Genomic DNA, 24,399 nt, shown 5'->3' with positions numbered 1-24,399 from the left:
CTCATCTCTTCTGCGAAGCTTCTCGAGGACCGCAACGTAACCGTCTATTCCGTCAGAAACCCCCTCGTTGAGCAGATGAAGAGGTCTATTGGTTTCAGTGTACTTCATGCCATGAGACTCTGCAGCTCGTAGTTGCGTTATCATCTCCGTTTTTATAGCGCGATGCTGTCCTGACTGTGGACCTCGTTCAATTGTCTGCGCACCCTTCACGGTGAATTATTACTGATGCAATATATATTTTCTGAGTATTGCGAGTGTACCGAATAAGAAAGCACTATTAGAAAGGATGTGTTTTTCATAGCCATCCTTGTGTGTATATGCTCGGGTTTCACCACCACGGTTGGGTGGTGGCACCACCCGCACCTGAGCTCACTGCTGGTCTAACTGCAATTCGCGAAGAGTCTGATATCGCGAAATTATTTTTCGGAGCGCTGTAGACTATCATACCACACTTAGTGGGATCCACCGGAGGACTGAGGATGGTCTTTATCTTTAAAGTCAGCGTGAGAAGTGCACTCACCTGGGCGGTTAGCGAGGGATACGCTGTGATCCTATTCCCCGGTATGGTAGACCTCAATCCCATACCGGCGAATGTTTTGCTGGCTATACAACTCGTCTGCGAGTGAAACCGTTTCTACTTGAACGCAACTCGAGCACACCTTACAACGAGTTAACAGCGGCTAACAGACGTGGGTGACTTCATGAGCTTCGGACATCTTGAGCGACCTATAATGTCTCTGAATCGTCGTCGCGGCCCTCTCCTGTTCACTGACGTCACGAGCTCTCGACATCCTTAACGACCTGTAACGCTTCTGAATTATCGTCGCAGCTCTCTCTTCTTCGTCGACTTCACGAGCTTTCGACATCCGTAACGACCTGTAACGCTTCTGAATTATCGTCGCAGCTTTTTCTTTTTCGTCGACTTCACGAGCTTTCGACATCCGTGACGACCTGTAGTGATTCTGAATCGTCGTCGCAGCTTCTTCTTCGATGATTTCACGAGTTCTCGACATCCTCAATGACTTGTATACTTTTTGAATCGTCACTATGGCCATTTCTTCTTCGGTGAGTTCCGGAACTTCCCACATCTTGTACGCTCTGTAATGTCTCTGAATCGTCGCTGCAGCTCGACCCTTGTCAATGACTTCATGAGCTCCCGACATCTCCGATGAGCCGGAATGCTCCTGCATCCTCGATTTGACTCTCTTATCTTCAGTGACTCCAACAGGTTTTGACATTTTCAACGATCTGAAATGCTTTTGAATTGCCCTCGCAGCTGCTTCTTCCTCGACACGGTCCGACTTTCGATCTCGCGGACGACGGCTGTCAGCTACCTCGTCTTGGCACTGTCGATGCAGGGACTTCTGAAACGCATGACAAGCGGTACACAATCACATACGCCCTCACAATGGAATCTGCAGGGCGAATGGGAACGTGGCAACCTCAAAGATGTTCTCTCACCTTCCATGATCGGCGATATACTCGTTCAAGCACAGCCTTACAGAGCGTCTGAGGTTCAAGCCGACTCACATGAGCCGGTGCATCTTCAGTGGCCACTGTCTGCACCAGAGTGCCTTCCCTCTGCTTGAACCTCCTCGGGGACATTCTTCTCGAACATGGTGATGTGGGAGCTCGTACTGGCAGCGGAGCATCTGCGAGGAAGGACGTAGTGTCCCATCCCTCACTCATAGTACTGGCATAGGCCAACAGCGAGGACTCGGGTTCCATTGAGGAGCTGATGTCGCCACATTGCAACACTATCGTGGTGGGACGCACTGGGCGCGCCGCTTGCGGCTTTCGAAAACAACGTCGGCGAGGAGTACACTTCACAAGCCGCGGAGTTTTCTCAACTGCTAGCTCAGAGCTTCCCGCGGAGAATTGGAGGTCAAGACTAGTATTCGTCAAACTGGCAAAGGTCGATCTAGTGATACAATCAGCAACCAGCTCGGTATCCAATCGCGGTATTTCAGCCGTTCCAACAGATCTTCTCGTCATAGGTGGCGACTCTACTATAGGATCGTACGTGATGTGTAATTCTCTGAAAAAGAGCGTACCAAGTGACCGCGGAGTTCATCTGACCGCCTCTTACTTTCGCAGTTCCTCACTCGCCTTCCTAGCCCCCTCAGTAGCGACCAACGTGGGAAGATGAGTATCGTCCAGAATACCGACAGTAGACTGCGGATTGAACCTCGTCTCCCTGCGATGTGCCTGCCGCATCTGCCGCAGCTCTCGAGTCAGCTCTGACTCTTTCGCCACAACCAACGCTCTGTGGAGCCTCAAATGAGTCAGCCAACTTTTGAAGCCGCTCTTTTTTGCCACATTCACACCAGTACCGAGCTCGAGCGCCTGCTTGTATGCAAAGGTGTCAGCGACCCCAGCAGTGGAATGTGTTATAGGCATCTTTCAGGATAACAAGGCTGGACCTATTTCATAAATATATCAATTTCCAAGTTTCCACTGTGTTCGACCTGAACTTCTCTCGAACTTATTCCTACAAGTAGGGTTCGAACGTTTCGAAGCCCCCTTTGACCACACAACAGAAATGTCGCCAGTGCGAAAAAACTTTTATCACAAATGTTGCTCATCTTCCTAAATGAGGGACAGAAAAGACTCACAACTCATCGGGAGCATCGTCCTCTTCCTCGTCGTCCATATCCTCGCCACCACCGCCAGCTTGGTAATACTTACTGATAATAGGAGCACATACACCTTCGGTCTCTTTCTGTTGGGCCTTGATCTCATCAGCATCAGCGCTCTCGCCGTTAACAGAGATCCAATCCTCACCGTCCTTGACAGCCTCGAGGACTCGCTCCTTCTCCTCCTCGTCCATCTTCTCACCGAGACCAGGTTGGCCACCACTGCCCTCGATGGCACTGCGCATCGAGTGTAGGTAGTTATCATAGGCGTTCTTCGCGTCGAGCCTCTCCTTAGTCTTCTTATCCTCATCAGCGTACTTCTCGGCATCACGAATCATCTGCTCAATCTGGTCCTCGGACAAACGGCCCTTATCGTTAGTGATGGTGACATGCTCTTTTTTACCGGTTCCCTTATCAACAGCTTGAACATTCATGATGCCATTAGCATCGATCTCAAAAGTGACCTCGATCTGAGGTTGACCCCTAGGGGCAGGAGGAATGCCAGAGAGCTCGAAGTTTCCCAGTTCGTGATTGTCCTTGGTCATAGGACGCTCTCCCTCGAAGACCCGAATGTTAACGGCGGGTTGGTTGTCCTGATAGGTCGAGAAGACCTGGGACTTCTTCGTGGGGATGACAGTGTTACGGTTGATGATCTTCGTCATAACGCCTCCGACAGTCTCGATACCGAGGGATAGAGGAGTGACATCCAACAATAGAAGATCTTGGCCGCCCTCACCCTTCAAGATACCACCCTGGACGGCAGCACCATAGGCCACGGCCTCGTCAGGGTTGATACCACGGTTGGGCTCCTTTCCACCGAAGAAGTCTTTGATCAGAGACTGAATCTTGGGAATTCGAGTGGAACCACCGACTAGCACAACCTCATCTATTTGACTCTTGCTCAAGCCAGAATCGTCCAAGACTGTCTTCACCGGAGTGAGAGTATTCTTGAACAGATCAGCGTTCAATTCTTCAAAGCGAGCTCTGGAGAGGGTCTCAGAGAAATCAATACCGTCTATGATGCCTTCGATCTCGATACGAGCTTGATGAGTAGATGACAAAGCTCTCTTCGCCTTTTCTACCTCCCTGCGGAGTTTGGCCAGAGACCGTTTGTCGGAGCGGAGGTCCTTCTTATGTTTCTTGAGGAAGATCTTGATGAAATGGTCCATGACACGCTGATCGAAATCCTCGCCACCCAAGTGAGTATCACCAGAAGTGGCGACGACTTCAAACACACCATTATCAATGGTCAACAGGGAGACATCGAAGGTACCGCCGCCAAGATCATACACAAGGATGTTCTTCTCAGACTTCTTGTCAAGCCCATATGCGATGGCAGCAGCTGTGGGCTCGTTGATAATTCTCATGACATTGAGACCAGCAATGGTGCCGGCATCTTTAGTAGCTTGACGCTGACCATCGTTGAAGTAGGCCGGGACTGTGATCACTGCATTCTTCACTTCAGTACCGAGGTAATTCTCAGCAACTTCCTTCATCTTCGTCAGCACCATGGCGGAGATCTCCTCAGGAGTGAGAGCCTTCTTCTGGCCCTTGACGGCGATCTCAATCATAGGCTTGCCGCCCTTTTCGATGATGTTGAAAGGCAACAGTTTCTTATCGCGTTGAACGGTCTTATCAGAATAGCGACGACCGATGAGTCGCTTGACATCAAACACGGTATTTTGCGGGTCAATGGCGACGTAGTTCTTTGCGGCTTCTCCAACGAGACGTTCCTCATCAGTAAAGGCGACGTAAGAAGGGGTAATTCGATTTCCCTGATCGTTGGGGATGATCTCGACACGGCCGTTCTTGTAGATGCCGACGCATGAGTAGGTGGTACCGAGATCAATACCGACAACTGGGCCGGAGACCTTCTCCTCCTCTTTGGCACCGAGGACTAAGCTGACAACGTAGGCAAAAATTGCGATGGGTAACCTCATGGTGGGGTAAAAACGGGGACCTGTTAGGTGACTCGTAATAAGACCATAGACACCGACAATCAAGGCTCAAATACATGCCATATGTCAACCCCGACAGGAACTCATTGCGAGCAGTCGCTGGCGGAAACTTATCATAGCAGGAAGTTCAGCGGGTGGCAGCACATGCATGAGCAATGCGTGCATGCAAGGGGCGAGCGATATATAATGTGCGCGAAGCGATACATATTCGCGTTTCGTTTCGCAAATCTTCTTGGCCAGTCCCAAGGAGCCCGACCCTTTTGATACCTCACATCTTGGTGCGGTGACCTGGTTGTTGGCTGAGCGCTGTGATTGACTCTCTACGTCACAGTAATACTCATCTCGGGTGGTGAGCGTTCCAACATCGGACGATTTTTTAGAGATACTGGTCCTACAACTCAGAGAGCGTAAGATCCTCTCAAGGAAGGGAAACCTCCTTATAACTTAGGAGGCAAAGGGCCGGTACGTCTTGTGAAGTAGTTCCCAAGTTATCGGCTAGCGAGGAACAGTTAGATCTAACCAGGCTAGCTTCGCACCCAGCAAACAATATGTCGATCGTGTATTTACAAGCGTATTGGTGAAGTCGATGAGAACTTTTCACACGAGGGCATCGCCAAACTCCAGACTGCAAGAGTATGCGGGCTTCTTTGAGCCTCCGAGTCTGAGTTCCCCAGCTCCCATATTTTGCTGTTGCGACGCTCTAGATGTCCCTCATGCTTCCTCGGACTTTCCTCGTTAGTAGTTTTGCTCCAGCCTGCGCCTGTGAACTTTATTGTCAGCCCATCCTCTCAGATCACGGTGGTCCACCGTCGGTGGATATCATGCACAAGTCGGCGTTGAACTCCACGACTCGCGATTAGGAATTTCCTACTAGGAAATATGCGGCTTTCTCCAACTAAGTGATGTCGCTGCCATTGGTCAACGCATATCTGTAGCCTATCTCATGTTGCGTAAGCGACACGCTAAGCGATCATCAAATGTTGGATGCATAGCATCGTACAGCCTGGAATGGAAGCCTGAACCTAGGTCGGAGATTCCGAGTCGGAATTTCCGACTCTGAGCTCGCCAGTCCGTCCGACTAGGCCTAGTCAGCAATTACATGACCTATCTCCACTCCACTCTTAACACCACATCTCAACATGTTCTGCGAATCACGCTTACTCTAGTAACTTAGTATAGTTACAATCGTTCATCACTGTAGGAGGAAATAATGATCGTCGAACAGGACTTTAGTAAACATAGTTTTTCACATACAAGGATTCCTTAGCAGACTCGTCACCAGAACCCTGATACTTTCCGAGCTGGGCTTCAGAGTTAGCCTTGGCACGCACGAGGAAAGCTTCCTGGGCAGCCCTGGTGTTCTCCTCCTTACCAGACCAAGTCTTGATGGCGCTGGCCTGAAGAGCACGACCGTAGGAGAAAGTGAGAGCCCATGGGCGACGCTCCGTGGGGAGTTGGTTCATAGCGGACAGATTAACTGAAGCCTCCTCCTCGCTCTGACCACGGACAGTACGAGCAAGAGTGCGGACAGTCAATTCAGCGATCTTCTGAGCGGTAGGGCGCACAGGGCAGTCGGCGCCCGCAGTAACCATGTTGGGCTTGAGGAGGCAACCCTCGAGAAGAACATGCTGATCGTTAAGAGCCTTGAACACAGCGGATAGAACCCTTTCAGTGACGTAAGCAGATGTCTCAATGGTGTGAGCACCGTCCGTCAATATCTCGGGCTCGACGATAGGAACAAGACCGTTGGCCTGGCAGATAGTCGCGTAACGAGCAAGAGTGTGCGCAGTCTCCTCGATGGAGAGCTGAGAAGGCATCTGCTTGGCTTCGTCAATCTTCAGAACAGCTCTCCACTTGGCGAAGCGAGCACCCTGTTCGTAATACTTCTGGCAACGCTCAGCAAGACCATCAAGTCCCTGAGTGGCAGTCTCACCATCGGTACCAGCGAGCTGGACAAGTCCCTTATCGACCTTGATGCCAGGAATAATACCCTGCTTCTTAAGCAAGTCGACCATCGGGATACCTTCAGCATTCTTCTGGAAAAGAGTCTCCTCGAATAGAATGGAGCCAGATATGTACTTGCCAGCATCAGGTGCAGTAAAAAGAAGAGACCTGTAGGCAGCACGATGCTCCTCAGTGTTCTCAATACCAGCAGCATCGAAACGCTTCTTGATGGTACCAGTGGACTCATCAGCAGCCAAGATCCCCTTACCGGGAGTGCAGATGGTATTCGCAGTCTGAATGAGTTCAGTCTGATACTTTAGAACCTCACGAGCGGGCATGGTGGAATATGACAATTCGATAACTACTGAGAGTAGAACCACTAAAATCATCTTTGACATTACAGAATACCTCTATACTCCACCAAACACTGTTGACCTGGTACACCAGAAAACACTAAGCCAATCTAATACTAGCGATCTATGTCAAGCGCTGATGTTTGCTGAGGATTGTGTACATCTGTCCCACCGTGGCTCAAACTACAGCTGTAGAAGATTCCTCGAAAATGATTCTCCAACAGTGTAAAATACACCTTATTTTGTGTTGTTAGAATTGTTCTACGAATTGGTCCGAGTCCTAGCGTGAAATTGATACTGAAACTAGAGTTTATATTTCTCCAACTAGATGGTATAGATTCGAAGTTGAAGTAGCGCTCTCTCAAGAGGAAGTCCGCTCAAAAAGCAGCTGCCGAATTTCCCCTCGCTAATGCCTGGCTGGTAAACACACACGCAAGCCATACCCTACGACTTCCAGACTTCCACAGCGGTCATCATCGATGTGCGCCAAGAGTGGTGGTGTGACGGAGTTCTCAATTTTCTCATTACCAATTCTTGATAGGGCAATGATTTTCTTTCACAAACAAGATACTGAATATCTCCTAAGTCTTCACAGATGATCGAAGCTACACACTTACTCCCATATGGATCCCAATCCGGATGAGTACGAATACGAGACATCCATTCATGTTGTAATCATCAACATAAATAGGTTTCAGGATCACTGAGTGACATTGGTGAGCGTTTGCCCACTAAAGAACTAGTCAAGGGGAGTATCATGTGATAAGTTAGTAATCTCGAGTATCAGCTGTCAAGATTGGCGATGTATTGGTGGTCCTAGACACACTAACACCAATTTCAAGGTGTGTTCATCATGCACTTTTACTTCAAACACGACAGTAAGGACATTCGCGTATCGCGCTTACAACAGCAATCTGATAGTCACAATTATATATCACTCTTTGAGAAAATCAACTGTCAATATGAATCAGTTTAGTAGACATAGTTCTTCACATACAGAGACTTATCAGCAGACTTGTCACCAGAACTATGATATTTGCCGAGACGGGCCTCATGGTTAGCCTTGGCACGAACAAGGAAAGCTTCCTGAGCAGCCCTGGTGTTCTCCTCCTTACCAGACCAAGTCTTGATGGCACTGGCCTGGAGAGCGCGACCGAACGAGAAAGTGAGAGACCATGGGCGACGCTCGTTAGGGAGTGCGTTCATAGCGGACAGATTGACGGAAGCCTCCTCCTCGCTCTGACCACCAGAAAGGAAGGCAACTCCTGCAAGAGCCGGAGGGACAGTACGAGCAAGAGTGCGGACAGTCAATTCAGCGATCTTCTCAGGGGTGGGGCGCACAGGGCAGTCAACACCAGCAGTAACCATGTTAGGTTTGAGGAGGCAACCCTCGAGAAGAACATGCTGATCGCTAAGAGCCTTGAACAAAGCGGATAAAGCCTTTTCAGTGTAATAGGCACAAGTCTCAATAGTATGATCACCATCCATCAATGTCTCGGGCTCGACGATAGGAACAAGACCGTTGGCCTGGCAGATAGACGCGTAACGAGCAAGAGTGTGCGCAGTCTCCTCGATGGAGAGCTGAGAAGGCATCTGCTTGGCTTCGTCAATCTTCAGAACAGCTCTCCACTTGGCGAAGCGAGCACCCTGTTCGTAATACTTCTGGCAACGCTCAGCAAGACCATCAAGTCCCTGAGTGGCAGTCTCACCATCGGTACCAGCGAGCTGGACAAGTCCCTTATCGACCTTGATGCCGGGAATAATACCCTGCTTCTTAAGCAAGTCGACCATCGGGATACCTTCAGCATTCTTCTGGAAAAGAGTCTCCTCGAATAGAATGGAGCCAGATATGTACTTGCCAGCATCAGGTGCAGTAAATAGAAGAGATCTGTAGGCAGCACGATGCTCCTCAGTGTTCTCGATACCAGCAGCATCGAAACGCTTCTTGATGGTACCAGTGGACTCATCAGCAGCCAAGATCCCCTTACCGGGAGTGCAGATAGCATTCGCAGTCTGAATGAGTTCAGTCTGATACTTTAGAACCTCACGAGCGGGCATGGTGGAATATGACAATTCGATAACTACTGCCAATGGCGAAGCTGTTAATCGTACCTCTTATGTTCAAAAGTCGCCTATAGTACATGCAATGCCCGATAGCGACTGTATAGCTCGAACTGCGGAATATTATCGATTTGTGACCAACGCTGATGATGCACGCTGCGGAGTGTGTATACTTGTCTCCTGCGATTCGAACATAACCGTTTGGGTTGTGTCACCTAGTGGTTGTAGTCTGACTATGTTCGTGGCTCTGACCGTGTCACATAAGAAACTGTAGCGCAATTCTGCTGCTAATGGTGGCATTGCATAAGCCTTCTGGCTACAAAGTCCGACGTTACATCTTTCCAAAGCATAAGAGGATTAGTAGTTCCATGAGCCCACTACTCGATTTCAAGAGCATGACGATGTGTTAAGACAAATGGCTAGCTTACACGCTGCTTGCCGTGCAGCTATTAAAAACACAGTCTTGTCTACGAGGAGTCGATATGAGATCATGTTACATCAGCGTTGTTGAGGTGACTTACCTTCTGTAGAGAAGCGTCGTTCAAGTTGGGCGAGAATTACCAGATACGAGAACGAATAGGCGCACGACGGCTCTTGTGAGAAGCCTCGTGAATCCAACCTGTCACGCAGTGGTGAAATTAACAACTCGAGTACTTCCTCAGGAAGGTGGCTCAATGACCAGCGTTAGTCTGGTTAGCTTTTATTAATAATGAGCTCATTCCTGAAGTATTAAATAGGCTTATCACTCAACATACAGATGTTCATTGACAATGTATACGCCTATGGCCTCTGCAGTTCGGGTACACGTCGGACATTTTCCCACAAATACGGCATCGATCGCTCCGCTAGCACGCATAGGTCGAACACACAACGCTAAGTACACGTGCTCCCGTTTCGGAGCTATTAACGGAGTATTGGTTAATGATATTGATAGTAGCTATATTATAGTTAGTATCGTTGTCGTTCCTCAATATTCACTCCGTAGACATCGACACTCTTGAGGCAGCACTGGGAAGACTCGCCCTTGAGCCTGGAAGGCGTTCGAGTAGATGTAACGGAAGGGTGTGATGTGATAGTAAAATCCACGACTGGGTAACACAAGTACTGATGAGCTTGTAGAGGTAGCTGAGCTACGGAGACTTAGAGGAGTGACTCAAGAGGAGAGGGAAGGGTAACGTGCCTTCCGGGGCGAACTACCATCATTAGCTATAGATCTCAGGAAGCACGCAAACACATTAATGTGCGCAGAATCCCATAACAAGCCAAATGACACCGCACTGCGTGAAATGATTGATCACTTCCCCCATAGATCTCTACGCGTCAGCGTCGCGTGGGGGTGACCGGGTTCTCCGGCACCAAGTAGAGATCAACCCTACCACTCTAGCACGTCCCCCTATGCGGTGACCAAGAAGTGGCTAGAATCAACTGCTTAACACCTTCAACACGACGCTGACTCGTACTCGTCGTCATACACTGATCTCTATTTTCTATCAACTATTTCACCCCTCCTCGCTCTCGTCTATTACGTCGGTTAACTATCCCCCTTCCTTCTCCCTCACTTTTGAATGCCCCGACTCCCCGTTATCACCCCTCCAGCGCCTCCGCTACGCCCAGCACGTCGAAAGCTATGCCTGACGGTTATCTCCTATAACATACATGGACTATGCGGCAGCAAGCTGGAACTACTTCAATACCTGCGTCGATCCTCCCCAGACGTGGTCTGCCTTCAAGAGACCTTCCACGGCCCACACCATTCACTAGCATTTCGCAACTATGGTGTAGAGCACTTGGAGGGGGAGTACCTCCCTCAAGACGACCCAGATGACCATCGCGGACGCCGGAGTAGTGGGTTACTCATCCTGATTCGACGACCACTCCACTACAAAATCTTCCTCCGCATCCCCCTCCACGACACTAATTACTGCTACTCGGCTCTGGGGGTCGAACTGTCCTCGCCAACACTGCCCTCCCCCCTCAAGGTGGTTAACATCTATATCAGACCCCATCAAGGACCCAACCCACCACAACTACAACTAGAACTACCAGCGGCGAACTGTATTGTGGTAGGCGATGTCAACGGCCACCACCCAGCATGGTCTGGTTCCACTCAGTGCGACGCCAACCCCCAAGGCCAAGAAGTCTACACCTGGCTCCGCGAAGCCCATTACAAACTTCTCAACTCCATCCACGACCCCCCTACCTTTCAAGGCCAACAGGGCACGTCTAGTATCGACATCACTGCTGTCACGAAGGATTTGCTCCTATCCTGTACACGGCACCTCTTGGAGAACTCGCTGGCAGCCTCGGACCACCTCCCCCAGAAGATCGGGATCAAGACCACCGCTGGCTTTGTGCGACAGAGTGGACAGAGAGCCAATTATAGTAGGTGGAATTATAAAAAGGCGGACTGGGGTAAATTTCAGAGGGAACTGGACAAAAATCTAGACCAAATCGATTGGGAATCCTCGGTTGCACATATATATACCACTTTAACCCAAGGCTATAAAAAGGCTGCAAAAACCAGTATCCCGAGGGGTAATATCCCAATATATAATTCTTACTGGAATCACTCATTAAATAAGCTTCGTCTGAGTAAAAATCGCGTCCGGCGTGCTATGAATGACCGCAAATCCGCGGGAAAACCCTATGACAAATTACAAACTAAATTCAGGCGGCTTGTTAACCAATATCTTCAAGAACTACACCATGCCAAACAAAAATCTTGGGAAAATTTTACACAGAGTCTCTCGTCCAACTCTCGGAAAATGTGGCGTGTAGTGAAGAGTATGGCAGTTGGACAGGATAGACGGCAGCGGATAGACGTGGAGGGGCACGCTGGACGAGAGGCGGCCCAGAAATATGCTACATACTTGTCAGATGAGATATATAAAAGCCGACTTTCCATGGCAGTCAAAGCTCAATGGAGACAGCGTGCCGTTACTATGAAAACTCACAAAACGAAAAAGGCGTCTCTGTTTAACCCCCAAGTGGCCACAGCGGGACATCAAGAAGCCTTTGACGCCAAACAAGCACAGCCTTTCACCCAAGAAGAATTCGACCGGGCTTTGGGGAAGATAAATACTTCGACCGCACCCGGACCGGATCAGGTGTCCATCACTATACTCCGACAGGGAACAGACAAAGCTAATCAGCTATGTCTGAAACTGATCAATAAGTCCTTCTTGTCACTAGATGTCCCTCACCAATGGCGCCGCGGGAGAGTCATCCTCATCCGGAAAAAACCGCGTACTCTCCTTGCTACACCGTGTGCCAACTATAGACCAATTTGCATAACTAACATCTTCGCGCGACTAGTAGAAAGTATGCTACTATACCGCGTGGAGACGGCATTCGAAAGATTCCCCTCACGCGATGGAACGACGATCAGCCCATACCAATTTGGTTTTAGACCGGGACGGAGCACCGAGGAAGAACTAGCCTACGTGCACCACTCGGTCCGAACTCTCGTCAAAAGGAAAAAGCTCGTCGGACTCCTAAGCTTAGATTTACGAAAAGCCTACGACACGTGTACGTTAGCTGTACTTCGAACCCGCTTGTTCGAAGCTGACATCAACATTCACATAGCACGATATATCTGGGGCTTCTTACGGGGTCGAAAGTTCTTTGTGGACGTAGACGGCGAGCGATCTACATGGCACACCCAACGCGAGGGCTTATCGCAAGGAGCGGTACTATCACCACTCCTTTGGGCCCTATATATCAACCCACTCTTAATATTATTATATAACCTGAAAGAACGGCTCCCCCCACACCTCCGCATAGCAGGTTTCTGCGCCTATGCGGATGACATAATCATCTGGTTTGAGGGAACCTCCCAGGAAGAAGTGGACAACAAAATCAGGCACGCACTATCTTTCATTGAGACTTGGCTCCAGGATAACGGCATGTGCCTGGCAGAAGATAAGATTGGGCTCATATACTTCATCGGTAGGAGGCGTACACCTATCCAGCAAAACCAAATCATTATTAATAACGTGCACATTGAAGCACGGCTAACACTAAAAATTCTGGGGGTAATCTGGGACCAAAAGTTAACATGGGATGCTCACATACATTATATTCGAGGTCGTTGTGCTAGTCGTGTTGGAATTATCAAACGGCTCTCTGCCACTCCAACCACATCGCTACGACTTCTCTTCATTCAATATGTCCAGTGTCTATTCACCTACGGCAGCACTGCATGGAGTTTTGGGGTAACAGCGGCAAGGTGGTCAAAGATAGAGGGGGGGTATTCCCGAGCAGTGAAGGCAGTATTAGGGTGCGGCATTTTGACTTCGGCTGGAATGTCTAAACGGTTACTGGGAGTACCCGAGTTAATCCCACTAATTACCACCTATTGGGATAAACTAATCACTCGTATTTCTCGGTGCCCCCAAGCCTGTGGTCTCCTCTTCTTCCCACAACAACAGTATGTGGACCCGGTCCCTTGGTATGATGAACATCTACGGATCCCCCAACTCAGACATTTACATTCATTACAACATTATCTGTCATTAGCATGTCAGCCTCTTATAGATTCTAACGTTGCTACCACTCCTCAGGTACGCCTACATTTCTACCCCCCACTCCCTCTCGGGGAGGCACGACGAATTATATCACTTGACCTGTCCTTGAATAGCGAGGTTCCGCAGAACGCCGACCGACAGGCATACCGGATTGCATCCTACCAAAAACTTCTTTCCTATGTTGCACAGGGATACCACATTCTCATTGTGGACGCCTCCTATCGTGATGACCTTACAGAACAGCAGCCCCGTTCGGCAGGATATGCTTGGACATTTTATCCCAACGAGGTCGGCCTAATCGTGTCGCAAGGTATTCGAGGACAAGGACCACTCGGAACAGCTATCCATTCATCTACCGAAGCAGAGCTAGCTGCCTTGTCTCACGCGATCAAGGATGTCGCTAGGTTGACGTCATGCAGACAGTCTCTTCTACAGGGTGGTAAGCTTCTTATCGTTAGTGATAGCCAGGGAGCATTAAAAGGTTTATCCCGCGGTTGGCTCCAACGACATAACAATCGACAGACGGTTTGGGAATGCTTACAACAGCTTCTAACTCTCCCCCGACTTCCCCCACAGGGTTCTATTATCACCATCACTGGTTATTGGCTTAAAGCTCATGTCGGACTCTTGCTGCACGACGAGGTGGACCGACGAGCCAAAGCTGAACTCGAAACACTACAACCTGTTGTGCTCGAATCATGGGAAAGCTGTCTAACCAGATTGTCTCAGAGGAAAAAACGAATCTTCGAGCAAACTGCTCACAAGCTTCCGGTAGAACGTCTACTTCCCGGAGGAGCATATGTTTGGAACACAGATGCAATCCATTTGCCTTCGATTGGCCGTGTGGAGCAATCCTTGCTTTTCCGTCTCAGGTTAGGTGTCCTCCCACTCTTTCACCCTGTACTATGTCCTTCGTGTGGTATAGGACGGGACTCTATACAACATTTCTTACTTTCTTGCCCTGCTCTGACCCCTTGGCGTACCCCTGAATTTCTTTCTGGCATACATGCTACGTCTGTCGATCATTCAATGTTCATGTTGTTGTATTCATCGGCTGACATGCTTCGTACTACTTTGGATTTCGTTCACAATTCTGGTCGTAAGATATAGTGTGAAGGTGACCCAGTTGATCTAGCCACCACATTCTGTGTACGTGGGGGCGCGTGTACGGCGATGGGCTCTGCTCGTAATGCCGGGTAATAAGATTTGAATTGAATTGAATTGAATTGAATTGAATTGAATTGAATTGATTGATCACTTTACGTGGAAGGACAAATCCAACGAAGTGGGAATGCCTCGAAAAACCATGCATCCAGGATGATCAGCCACCATAACGGCACTTCAGCTCCACATTACGCAAGTTGCAAATTTCTGACGTAACGCGAGTGTAATTTTTGGGCGCGCGCGATAGTCTTTCGATTTCCACTGCGTTTCGCGCAACTATGGCGGTCGCGCAACTTCCTTATTCCCGTTATTTCCCCCTCGGACGGTTTCATCATTGTACCCCTAGTAGGACAACATCTGTCAGTTCTGAATTATCAAATGCTGCGGTTTATCCTTACATTCACGTCAAGTTTACTTTACATCACTGAGACGCGTTTCATCGCTCCTTGCGCTTTGAAAGCACGCAACACTACAGAGGAAGTTTACACCACATTGCCGCGGTTTTCGGTAAGATACGTTGAATATCTTTGAGGTCGCCAAACAAGATACGGATTAGGCCCGATTGTGGCCTTTCGTGCTGCTCACTAGGAAGATTCGTTTTGTCAGGCAAAAGACCTCCCCACTAGTTGGGACTGGCGAGATGTCGATGGCGAAAACATGGTGACTACTGATCGTAGTTATTCCAATCCAAGGTAGCACCACTTGAGAGGAAATTCACAGGAGTGTTGGAGGAATATATGTTCGCTTTCCTCGCTAATTATAGTAGTTCACACACGACTTAGTGCACAGGAAATTTCCCAAAATTTCCCAAAATTTTCCAAAATTTTCCCTAAATTTTCATTTTGCCTATTATTTCAGAGCGTGCTCCGGCTGCTGGGCGTTCGCCACCGTGCATGCCCTATCCGACCGAATAAAGATTCAACGAAATGCCGCATTCCCCGAGGTCAACTTGTCGCCTCAACCGCTTTTAACATGTGGTTATGAAATCGGCAACGGTTGCCGAGGTGGAGGAGTTATTGATGCAATGCGATATGTAAGGAAAAAATTTTTTTTCGTGTTTTTTCGGAATTTGTTTTTATTTTTGTGTTCAGATTAAGGAAAAAGGTATCACTGATGAAACGTGTTCCCCTTTTACAGCTAGAGGCCACGACACTGGTGATATCTGTCTTGGTTCTACTGTGTAAGTGGTTATTGCTCTCGTGAGTGCGAAATTTCATTTTGTTAAATGTGTGTTTTTTCAGGTGTAGTACGTGTTCTGCTAATGGTTCATGCGAAATACCGAAAAAATATGACATATTTCACGTAGATGAATTTGGCACAGTTTCTGGCGAGGCTGAGATTCAATCTGAAATCAAGGCCCGTGGACCAGTAGTGTGCCACATGCATGTTGATGAGGCTTTCCGCGCGAAGTACGCCCCAGTTGCTACTATGTGGAGCATTACAGTCCTTATCACAGTTACCGTGCGGGGGCAGTTTGGACCTTCTCGGCTACGGACGACTCCACTGAACCCAACCATGCTGCTGAAGTCGCGGGATGGGGTGTAGATGATGATGGTGAGTTTGACGGGAATTTGGTCGTTTATATGAGAAAATATGCACATGTGTCGATCATGATGGGGAAACTTTGGGGAAATTTTTAATTGTTTTCTGCACACTTCTACTCAAAATTGTTTGTAAACTTCTGCAATTAGTGTGAAAATTTTGGTGGAATTTTAATTGTTTTCTGTACACTTGTACTCGAAATTTGGAGCGTGGAAACTCCTGAACTCAGTCGAAGAAAGCGGACAAATATCTCCGTCTATGCTCAGGAACGCCGTACTGGATCGCCCGTTTTGCGTTTGGTACGAACTGGGGTGATCATGGTTGGGCAAAATTGCATCGCTCCGCTAACGGTCACATAGAAAACGCTGGATGTGTATGGGCTACAGTGAAGTGAGATTATCCTCTTTTTGTGGCTTTACTCGGAATTGTCAGTTCTGATGCATGGAAGGACTGGACGCTTTACCCGTCTGTCAAGTGAGGTTGCCTTAGTCGCTTTCCTTGGTAGTGAAAACGTCTAAGGTACACGTCGCCCGTCGTTGATAGTAAAGATGACGTTGAAATTGGTGTGGTGAAGCCCGAGCCGGGTTACCTCACCTTGCGCGGATCTGATGTAGGGGATCGTCTCGTATAGAGTAGAGTAGTATGGTGTTTCTGTGTAGGGCAAAATGCATGAATATTTATTACAAGAAGTTGGCACGGCGGCTAGCACGAGGAGAAGGTCTAGACGTAGTCATGCTATGGGTGGTGAACGGGTAAGGACTACTACCACTCTCACCGTTTTTCATAGAATTTTTTGGAAAATTCGTAAAATATACGAAAAAAAATGTTTTTTTCTGTCCAGGCTGCAACACCCGAAGATGCTACCCCGGCTCAGGAAGAAGCCGCGGTGGAGTCCCCCGAGCCGCAAAATCTCATTGAAAGGCCTTTTGTAGTTGATGTAAAATTTCAGGATTTTTTTTTGTTTTTTTCCGGAAAATTTGTCTTAGGGTCACCGCGAATACGGCAAACCGTCGAATAAGGCAGGCGGATATAAGGCGATTCGAAAGCCTACGAACTTATGTGAGAAGTTTTGTGATGTTGGGTGGAATTTTAGGGCGCGCGCAGGTTCGGTCTACTCTATGGTTTGCAGTGCAGACCCATCGTGTGAATGCGAGACGGGTTATTTTAAAGTAAGTGAATCTGCGAGCCACCATGGTTGGTGACTTTGCGTTTTAGGCGATCGACTCGAGAGCCATTGACAATTCTACTTGTTATCTTTGCGTAGGGCGAACATGACCGTATTGTGTATGGATGCACTTGTTTATGCACAGGTCCCGAAAGTGCCCGGAATTCAGGTCTCGAGCGAAGCCAATGAAGAACTCCCACGTAAGTATGGAAAAATATGCAAAAATTATGAGAAAATTTTTGGGAATTTTGCATAATTAGTGAGGAAACTGCTGATGGTTTTTTTTCAGGCTCGTGGGATTGGCGTAATGTAGGAGGAAAAAATTATTTATCATTTACCCGAAATCAGCATAACCCCAGTTATTGTGGTGGTTGCTGGGCATTTGCGTGTAAGCTACATTTCTGTACTGGCGTCGTGTTGGAGGGTGGCGTTCTCAGCGACATCGGCTTTCGCTGACAGACTTACTATTAAGGACAACAGGCGGTGGCCGAATAAGGCGATATCTCCGCAACAGGTAGACGTATGTGATGATACTTCTATTTTTTGGGAAATTTTGCGTGGTGGGGTTTCACTCGTTTAACGTGAAGTGGCGTAATACGGTATGCAAATGTGTTTTCGCAGCCGAAAATACACTAGTTTTTCGCGAAGTGGAATGTGAAATATTTTTAGCAGATCACGGGTAAAACTCGAATGATAGTTCATATAGAGTTTGTATAAAATTGCTATGTTGACAATATGGGAATATCGAATATTAGTGTGGTAGAGGTGCATGTACAAATAGGAGTTCATAGACTACAATGGGTTTTCGTCTGGAGAATGATAACATTGACGCTCGCACAGGTCGTCAGTTTTTGCTGTATAAAATAGGAGTTTCACCCGTTTTACGTGAAGTGGCAGATTACTCGATGAGAAGTCCGATACTCGCGGTATGCAGTAGTCGTGAAATATGTTTTTCACTAGTGTTTTCTTCATATTTCGGGTTAACTCCAATGCAGGAATATTTTAGGAAATGCTGTTATCTATCTGGGATCACATCGATTTATCGTAATGCAGGTTATTAACTGTCGTGGTGGCGGCGATTGTTATGGTGGTGATAAATACGGCGTTTATGATTTCTTCTACACCTACGGCGCGGTGAGTGAAGTTCACACATCGTTTTGTGAGAATTATGGTAGTAGGTTCACGACTCGTGCAGAGCATACACCGCGACTAATTTTGATGATTTCCGAGGGTGGTGTCCAGCTGAGGCACGCTGTATGGAGTGCTCGGACGGGCCGGATGGATGCAAGGCTACGGCGAATTATAGGGCGTGGTAAGGTTGGGATTGGGGTATAGGGTGGGAAAATATACACGTGAAAATTCAGAGAAAATTTCGGTATACTTGTAGCCGAATTCGTATAACTAGGCCTTCTCGGAGAAGGGGCGGAGCTCGGCATCCGGGTTCGATTCCCATGCCTGGCGTTTTTCTGCAAAAATATGTTTTTTGCACGGAAATCTACATGGTCCGGGCGGAACCCTAATTTCGTATTTTTTCTAGTATCCCCAGAGCGAGAGCTATCGAATGGTGTATAGCATGTGATCATAACCTCTCTAGATCGAGCTGGATAATTTGTACGCACGCACGCACGCACGCACAAAGTGTTAGTAAAGTGAGAGAATACGCTCCGCTCGCTTCGCTCGCTCCGCAATTAGGGAGGAGACTCCTGAGTTCAGCTGAGGCAGGCGAACATACTGGATAGTAGAGGAAATTTGGCAGGCACGTTGGTGACTTTGCTCGGTTGGATGGGGTGGAGCAGATCAAACGCGAGATATGGAAACGGGGCCCTGTGGGGTGCGGAGTTGACGCTACGAAGGAAATGGATGAGTGAGAAGCCAGCAATGGCAGTTTCGGCCGAATTTGAAGTTGATGATAGTTACGAGGGTGGTGTATTTTACCAAGATAAACCTAATGCGGAAATCAATCACGAAGTGTCGTTGGTTGGGTGGGGCAAAGATCCGGAAACTAACGAAGAGTAAGACTGTAGTGTGATCTCGGATATATAGAGGAAAAATATGCACATGGTCAACTAGAGAGAATTTTGGGAAATTTTATTTGTTTTTGTACATTTTTACCCGAATTTGTGTTTAAACTTGTATTATTAGTGAGGAAACTGTGAGACTATACTGAGATCTCGGATTTACGGCTTGGTATAGAGTTCGCTGGTCTACTGTGAGAAAATATGCACATTATCAACTACATGTGTTGCTGACAATATGAAAATTTTGAAAAAATCTCATTGGGTTTTTTTTTACATTTCTAACCGGATTTGTATATGTTCCCCTGTGATTTGTGAGGAAAGCTAAGATATATTCCTTCAACACTGCGCTGCCCTACAGTTGAGAATTCACACGCCAAAATTCATCAGATTTCCTGATAATGATTTCGCTGTTTTCTAAAGAACCTACTTGCAGTTGGTTCGTTTTCTTGATCGCCGTAGTTATTGCAAAATGATTCATCACGTACGCATGCGCAACGCGGAGCGATAATTGTTATCATACTTTGTTTTTAGATATTGGATAATGCGTAATTCGTGGGGAAGCTTCTGGGGAGAACATGGGTATATGCGAATAAAGTTCGGCACACTTCTCATCGACTCACAATGCAGGTGGGCGAGAACTTGGTGAAAGTTTGCGAATTACTTCTCGCGGTTTTCTTCAGCTGGGGTGAGCCTAGTGATGATGTCAGGGGGGAAGTAGTACCTAACGTACCGTTTAGTGTTGGGAGTAAGTGCTTTCGAATTGACCTTATTTTTCCGAGCGTATTGTAGATACGAAGTCGCTTGTCGCGGCAAACTACGTCGAAATGGACCCCATGGGGAATGCGGTAGACCTCCACCCTGCTGGTAGATCAGCTGAGCATTCCGTTGATATCACAATATAATGTCTTGACAAGTTTTATGTCCTATAGCTCTTCACTGTTCTGTCGAGGTGAGGAGTGTATTAGAAACCTTACCATAGTAGTAGTGAACGTGCGGCCATTGTGATATGCACGTCTATTTATCTGATGCATTAATGAGGCTACTAGTGGTGCATTTCTGTATTGTATAGTTTATGCCTTACTGGCGGGTGAGCAAAACGTTGTTCATTATTGTTGTTATTATCGTCGTAGTCTCTCATTTAATTGGTCGCATTTGCCGAATCTGCCGAAAACGTTGCGGGCAGTAGAAAGATAATCGGCAAGAATTATTTTATGTTATCTCCGTTATCAATTACAAGCTACTATGTGATGCCTCGATGGTAGCAGGAAAGGTGGTAGATAATGCGTTATTGCATGTTGCGTTTTGAGTTGTCCTCGAAAAATGGTAATCATGAATCGCTTCGCTCCGCTGAAGCACATGCGTAGAATTTTGTGATTCTGTAGAGATTCTTGAGTATGAGGAGTCCGACTGATGAAGTTGTACTGTCGGGGAATAGTAATGTTGATAAGCTGATACAGCAGTTGGTAAATGGTAGTAAGGAGGCAACTAGTGGTTCGTCCGTGACTGGGGGAACAGCGATCCTGAGCGTTTTGTACATGGAATGGTACCTGCGGTTGGCCATGTGGAAGGGGGGGCTAGGTTGAATCGATGACATGTTAACAATGGTGGGGGAATTGATGTTAATAAGCTTTTTATTCGAGGCCTCCGTCCTGATACTAGTGATGACGATATAAGAGCTCATTTTTCGCAGTTTGGGGAGGTGTTGAATTCAACAGTTGTTTGTGATAGCGTGGTTTTGGCTTCTGTACTTTTGCCAGCGAGGCGGTGGCGAATTACGTACTTGAGAAACGTCATCGTATTAACAGTCAGAGTGTTGGTGTGAGGCTGTACTCGCAGGAGAAGTAATTAGGCTGTTTTGAGGTGTCCATGATTCGGGGGGATCGACGCGCATTGAAGTGTTGAGTAGGGATGAAGTCGCTCACTGCTGTTGAGTGTGGTTGACGTTACTGCTTAGTCTTCGCACTTTATCCACTGCTGAGCTGCCAGGATCACAATCCCTTTGTGGTGTTGATGAGTTGAGTAGGAGTGATGCACGTCTGCTCTGCTGTTCATTGAGGGGCCCGAGTACAGCCAGTGCCATATGTGAACGAATAGACTTTCCATGAATCTTGTGTTACTAGTAGTAAGCACAGCTCATATGCTATTGAGTTTGGTGGTAGAGTGGAAAGGAAGCTCTCGTGTTGTGTAGCACTGCGAGGAATAGTGTATTCGATAGTAGGCGTACAGTAGATTGGTGCGTTGGTGTAGTCAGCTTTCTGGATAAACCTAGTTTTACTTGCGAGAATGATGATTATAGATATCGTGTCGAGCTTGGCTGGACATAGTGTATTGTAGTGTAGGAAAATATGCACATGGTCAACTACATTAGTTGGTGACAATATGAAGAAATTTAGGGGGATTCTGACCATTGGTTGCTGTACACTTCTCCCCGAATTCGTATATAAATTACTATAATTAGTGAGGAAACTCCTGAGCTCAGCTGAGGAAAGCGAACATATATTCCTCCAACAGTAGTATCATATGCGGCTATCATTTTGTCATAGGGAGGTCTATACGATACGAATTGAAGTACCTTCAGAACGTTGTTATTGTTAAGTAGGACTAGCGGCATGAATTCGCGTGGGAAAATGGACTAAGTTTCTGTTCATAAATTTCCTATTATGGAAGTCAACCAATACGTCGTTACTCTGCATCATTCTCTTCACTTGTGTTAGAATTAGTTGAGTTTCCTTACGTGAAGGGGACAGCAGCACACAAAATGCTAGTAGCCTGTCTCGGCCCAGGAGGGTTTTAGCTAGCGTCAGTGACTTTTCCAACCTCGTCGTAGTATACTCACGTATAGGGATCTAGTCGCGAAAAACTCACGAATTTGTGGCGTTGATAGACGTTATTATTGTGTGACGGGCAATTCAGGTGGGTGGAGCGTACCGAGGCGTCATGAGGGTTGTTGGGATAAGATCAGGGAAGTCCTCAGCTGTGGGAGAATTGGTGATGGAGATGATAGTAAGTCGTCATTATTATGTCGTCTCTGATACTCGTGTGCTCCTGTTGCCGTTGTTTTGTCGGTTTTTGTTGTTGTCGTGTTTTCAGTTGGAATTGATAATAGGTGTGTTCTTCTTCAGTTCTTCGTTGTCCTTGTTTTCTCTGGTTATCATCTGTGAATTACTACCATGTCATCATCACCTAACTCGGCTGACTGCCATACGGTGTGCGATCTCGAAGAAGCCGCTACCAAGAGCCAGTCAACAGTATCGGCCGACCAAGATCTTCCCCCTAAGGGAGATGACGATGACAAGAAAGGTCACGTCGCCGGCCAGGACACTGAGGAGGCAGATGCAGGCAACTTGATTACTCGAAGCAAAGTATGGAAAGCCACTTCTCGAAGAGTTGAGGGGTGGTGGGCTAGCTTCAAGAAGGATCCCCGCTTCTTACTTGATCTGGTTATCGTCTATGTATCGGTGATTGTTGACTTCATGGGTTACACTATGCTATCACCTGTATTTCAACAGGTCGTCCGAACCCTTGGAAACGGAGGGTTAGGCGACAGCCTGGGTGCTTCCATGTTGATGACATTCTACGCCATCGGACAGTTCATCACAGCGCTCATCTACGGGCCGCTTTCCGATCGATACGGCCGTAGAATTGTCTTTGTTATCGGCTATACGTTCGCTTGCGTATTTTATATACTTCTAGCCTGTGCTTGGGATTACTGGTCCTATGCTATGTTCCGATTCTGTGGTGGTTTGGCGACTGGTACTAGGCCCGTCGTCTTCTCCTACCTGGGAGATATTGCCACTCCTTCGCAGATGCCTTTCTACTCGGCCTTTGTGTCCATCATGATTGCTATTGGCGCTGTAATGCCAATAATTGGTGGTTCACTTGGTGACACGTGGTGGAGAGCTCCTGCGTGCTTCGGTGCTGCATGGACTGGCCTTTGGGCTGTCGTTTGTATCCTATGGCTTAGAAACCCGAAGAAGAATGATAGTGTTGGCGGTGGTATTGTGAATGCTGAAGGTAAGATGTCGTTCCCTATAATGAAGACTGTCATGTTTATCGTTGTATTGAGCATGATCACTTACACTGGGTTCTGCACTCAATACACTAACATGTCCATTATCACTATCTTCCCTTGGCTGTTGGAAAATAAGTTTGGTATGACAGAAAGTGACGCTGGTCTCATTATGGGTTCGCAAGCTATTCCGACCTTCCTCAGTCTAGTGGTGATATTTATGCCATTATCAAGTCATGGAGTACCCATGCCCTTGCTAGCATGTTTGGGCATGATCTTCCATTCCGTTATGATAACTTTGCCGTTTGTAGATAACGAAACAGGTGTAATATTCCTCTCGTATTGCCTTAACTTGGGTAATTCGTTAGCATATGCGTCCGTGCCGGTGATCGCTAAGCTGATTGCGCCAGCCCCTCGGCGTGGTTTCGTAAATTCCATCGTTCTCTCGGCTACACTTGGTGCGGGTATATTCGGTCCTGTTATTTCTGGCCCTCTTTTCAATATATGGTTGCCGCTACCCTTCATCGTATGTTTCTGTATCTCTGCTACAGGAGCTATTTGTATGCTGTTCTGTTGGAGGTTGGCTCCTATTCTTATGAAGCGACTGGAAGAGGGTTCGACTTAAGAGCCACCCAAGTTACTTATGCCTGCCTGAGTGCGAAGAGCACGAGGGATCTGTGCTTAATTTTCTTTACTCTATATTGTTGTTGTTCTTGTCTTTGACTCCCACACCAATATACCGGACGACCATCATCATTGAGGTTGGTACTCCTCCTGCTACTACTTATATCTAGTTCAAGCTATGTATGTCGCCAGCCCTATTAAAGCTGTTTGAATCGTTGCCCAATATAATGGGTATTCCTTCTAATTTATAGTTGAACGGTTCAACAGTTCGTCAAACGTTAGGGCTACAGGCATGATGTACAGCAGGAATGTGGAAAAGTAGTCACTTCACTATTATCATTGATAAAATTGAAGGTGATGAAAATTGAAGTCAATCGTTTTGGGTAGCTCTAGCCCCCT

At 47.4% G+C, this 24,399-nt stretch overlaps 6 protein-coding genes across 6 annotated transcripts; 2 read left to right on the top strand and 4 right to left on the bottom strand.

The window, feature by feature from the left end:
* Window positions 1–2,085: 2,085 nt before the first annotated feature.
* Pmar_PMAR002079 (hypothetical protein) lies at window positions 2,086–2,400 on the bottom strand (the record flags this gene model as incomplete). Its single annotated transcript, XM_002765496.1, has 1 exon — window positions 2,086–2,400. The coding sequence occupies one exon, from the start codon at window positions 2,398–2,400 to the stop codon at window positions 2,086–2,088; it is 315 nt and encodes a 104-aa protein (XP_002765542.1).
* Window positions 2,401–2,584: 184 nt separating this feature from the next.
* Window positions 2,585–4,576, bottom strand: Pmar_PMAR002078 (heat shock protein,, putative; the record flags this gene model as incomplete). The annotated part of the gene is made up of 1 exon (XM_002765495.1): window positions 2,585–4,576. The coding sequence occupies one exon, from the start codon at window positions 4,574–4,576 to the stop codon at window positions 2,612–2,614; it is 1,965 nt and encodes a 654-aa protein (XP_002765541.1). The 3' UTR covers window positions 2,585–2,611.
* A 1,247-nt stretch (window positions 4,577–5,823) lies between these two features.
* Window positions 5,824–6,876, bottom strand: Pmar_PMAR002077 (fructose-1,6-bisphosphate aldolase, putative; the record flags this gene model as incomplete). The annotated part of the gene is made up of 1 exon (XM_002765494.1): window positions 5,824–6,876. One exon carries the CDS (start codon window positions 6,874–6,876, stop codon window positions 5,824–5,826), a length of 1,053 nt encoding a protein of 350 aa, XP_002765540.1.
* A 987-nt stretch (window positions 6,877–7,863) lies between these two features.
* On the bottom strand, window positions 7,864–8,949 carry Pmar_PMAR002076 (fructose-1,6-bisphosphate aldolase, putative; the record flags this gene model as incomplete). The annotated part of the gene is made up of 1 exon (XM_002765493.1): window positions 7,864–8,949. The coding sequence occupies one exon, from the start codon at window positions 8,947–8,949 to the stop codon at window positions 7,864–7,866; it is 1,086 nt and encodes a 361-aa protein (XP_002765539.1).
* Window positions 8,950–10,517: 1,568 nt separating this feature from the next.
* On the top strand, window positions 10,518–20,269 carry Pmar_PMAR002075 (hypothetical protein; the record flags this gene model as incomplete). The annotated part of the gene is made up of 13 exons (XM_002765492.1): window positions 10,518–11,334; window positions 11,830–12,059; window positions 12,589–12,641; window positions 12,815–12,986; window positions 13,515–14,249; window positions 15,249–15,334; window positions 15,501–15,675; window positions 15,734–15,822; window positions 15,884–16,051; window positions 19,263–19,361; window positions 19,899–19,994; window positions 20,048–20,112; window positions 20,157–20,269. The coding sequence occupies 13 exons, from the start codon at window positions 10,518–10,520 to the stop codon at window positions 20,267–20,269; spliced, it is 2,898 nt and encodes a 965-aa protein (XP_002765538.1).
* A 2,214-nt stretch (window positions 20,270–22,483) lies between these two features.
* Window positions 22,484–24,399, top strand: Pmar_PMAR002073 (Multidrug resistance protein, putative). Its single transcript, XM_002765491.1, has one exon. It carries the CDS (start codon window positions 22,538–22,540, stop codon window positions 23,999–24,001), a length of 1,464 nt encoding a protein of 487 aa, XP_002765537.1. The 5' UTR covers window positions 22,484–22,537; the 3' UTR covers window positions 24,002–24,399.

Source organism: Perkinsus marinus, assembly GCF_000006405.1.
Source record: "Perkinsus marinus ATCC 50983 genomic scaffold scf_1104296975500, whole genome shotgun sequence".
NCBI lineage: Eukaryota > Perkinsozoa > Perkinsida > Perkinsidae > Perkinsus > Perkinsus marinus.
Note: the sequence above shows the minus strand (reverse complement) of the source record. Positions and strands in the feature narration are given on the sequence as shown.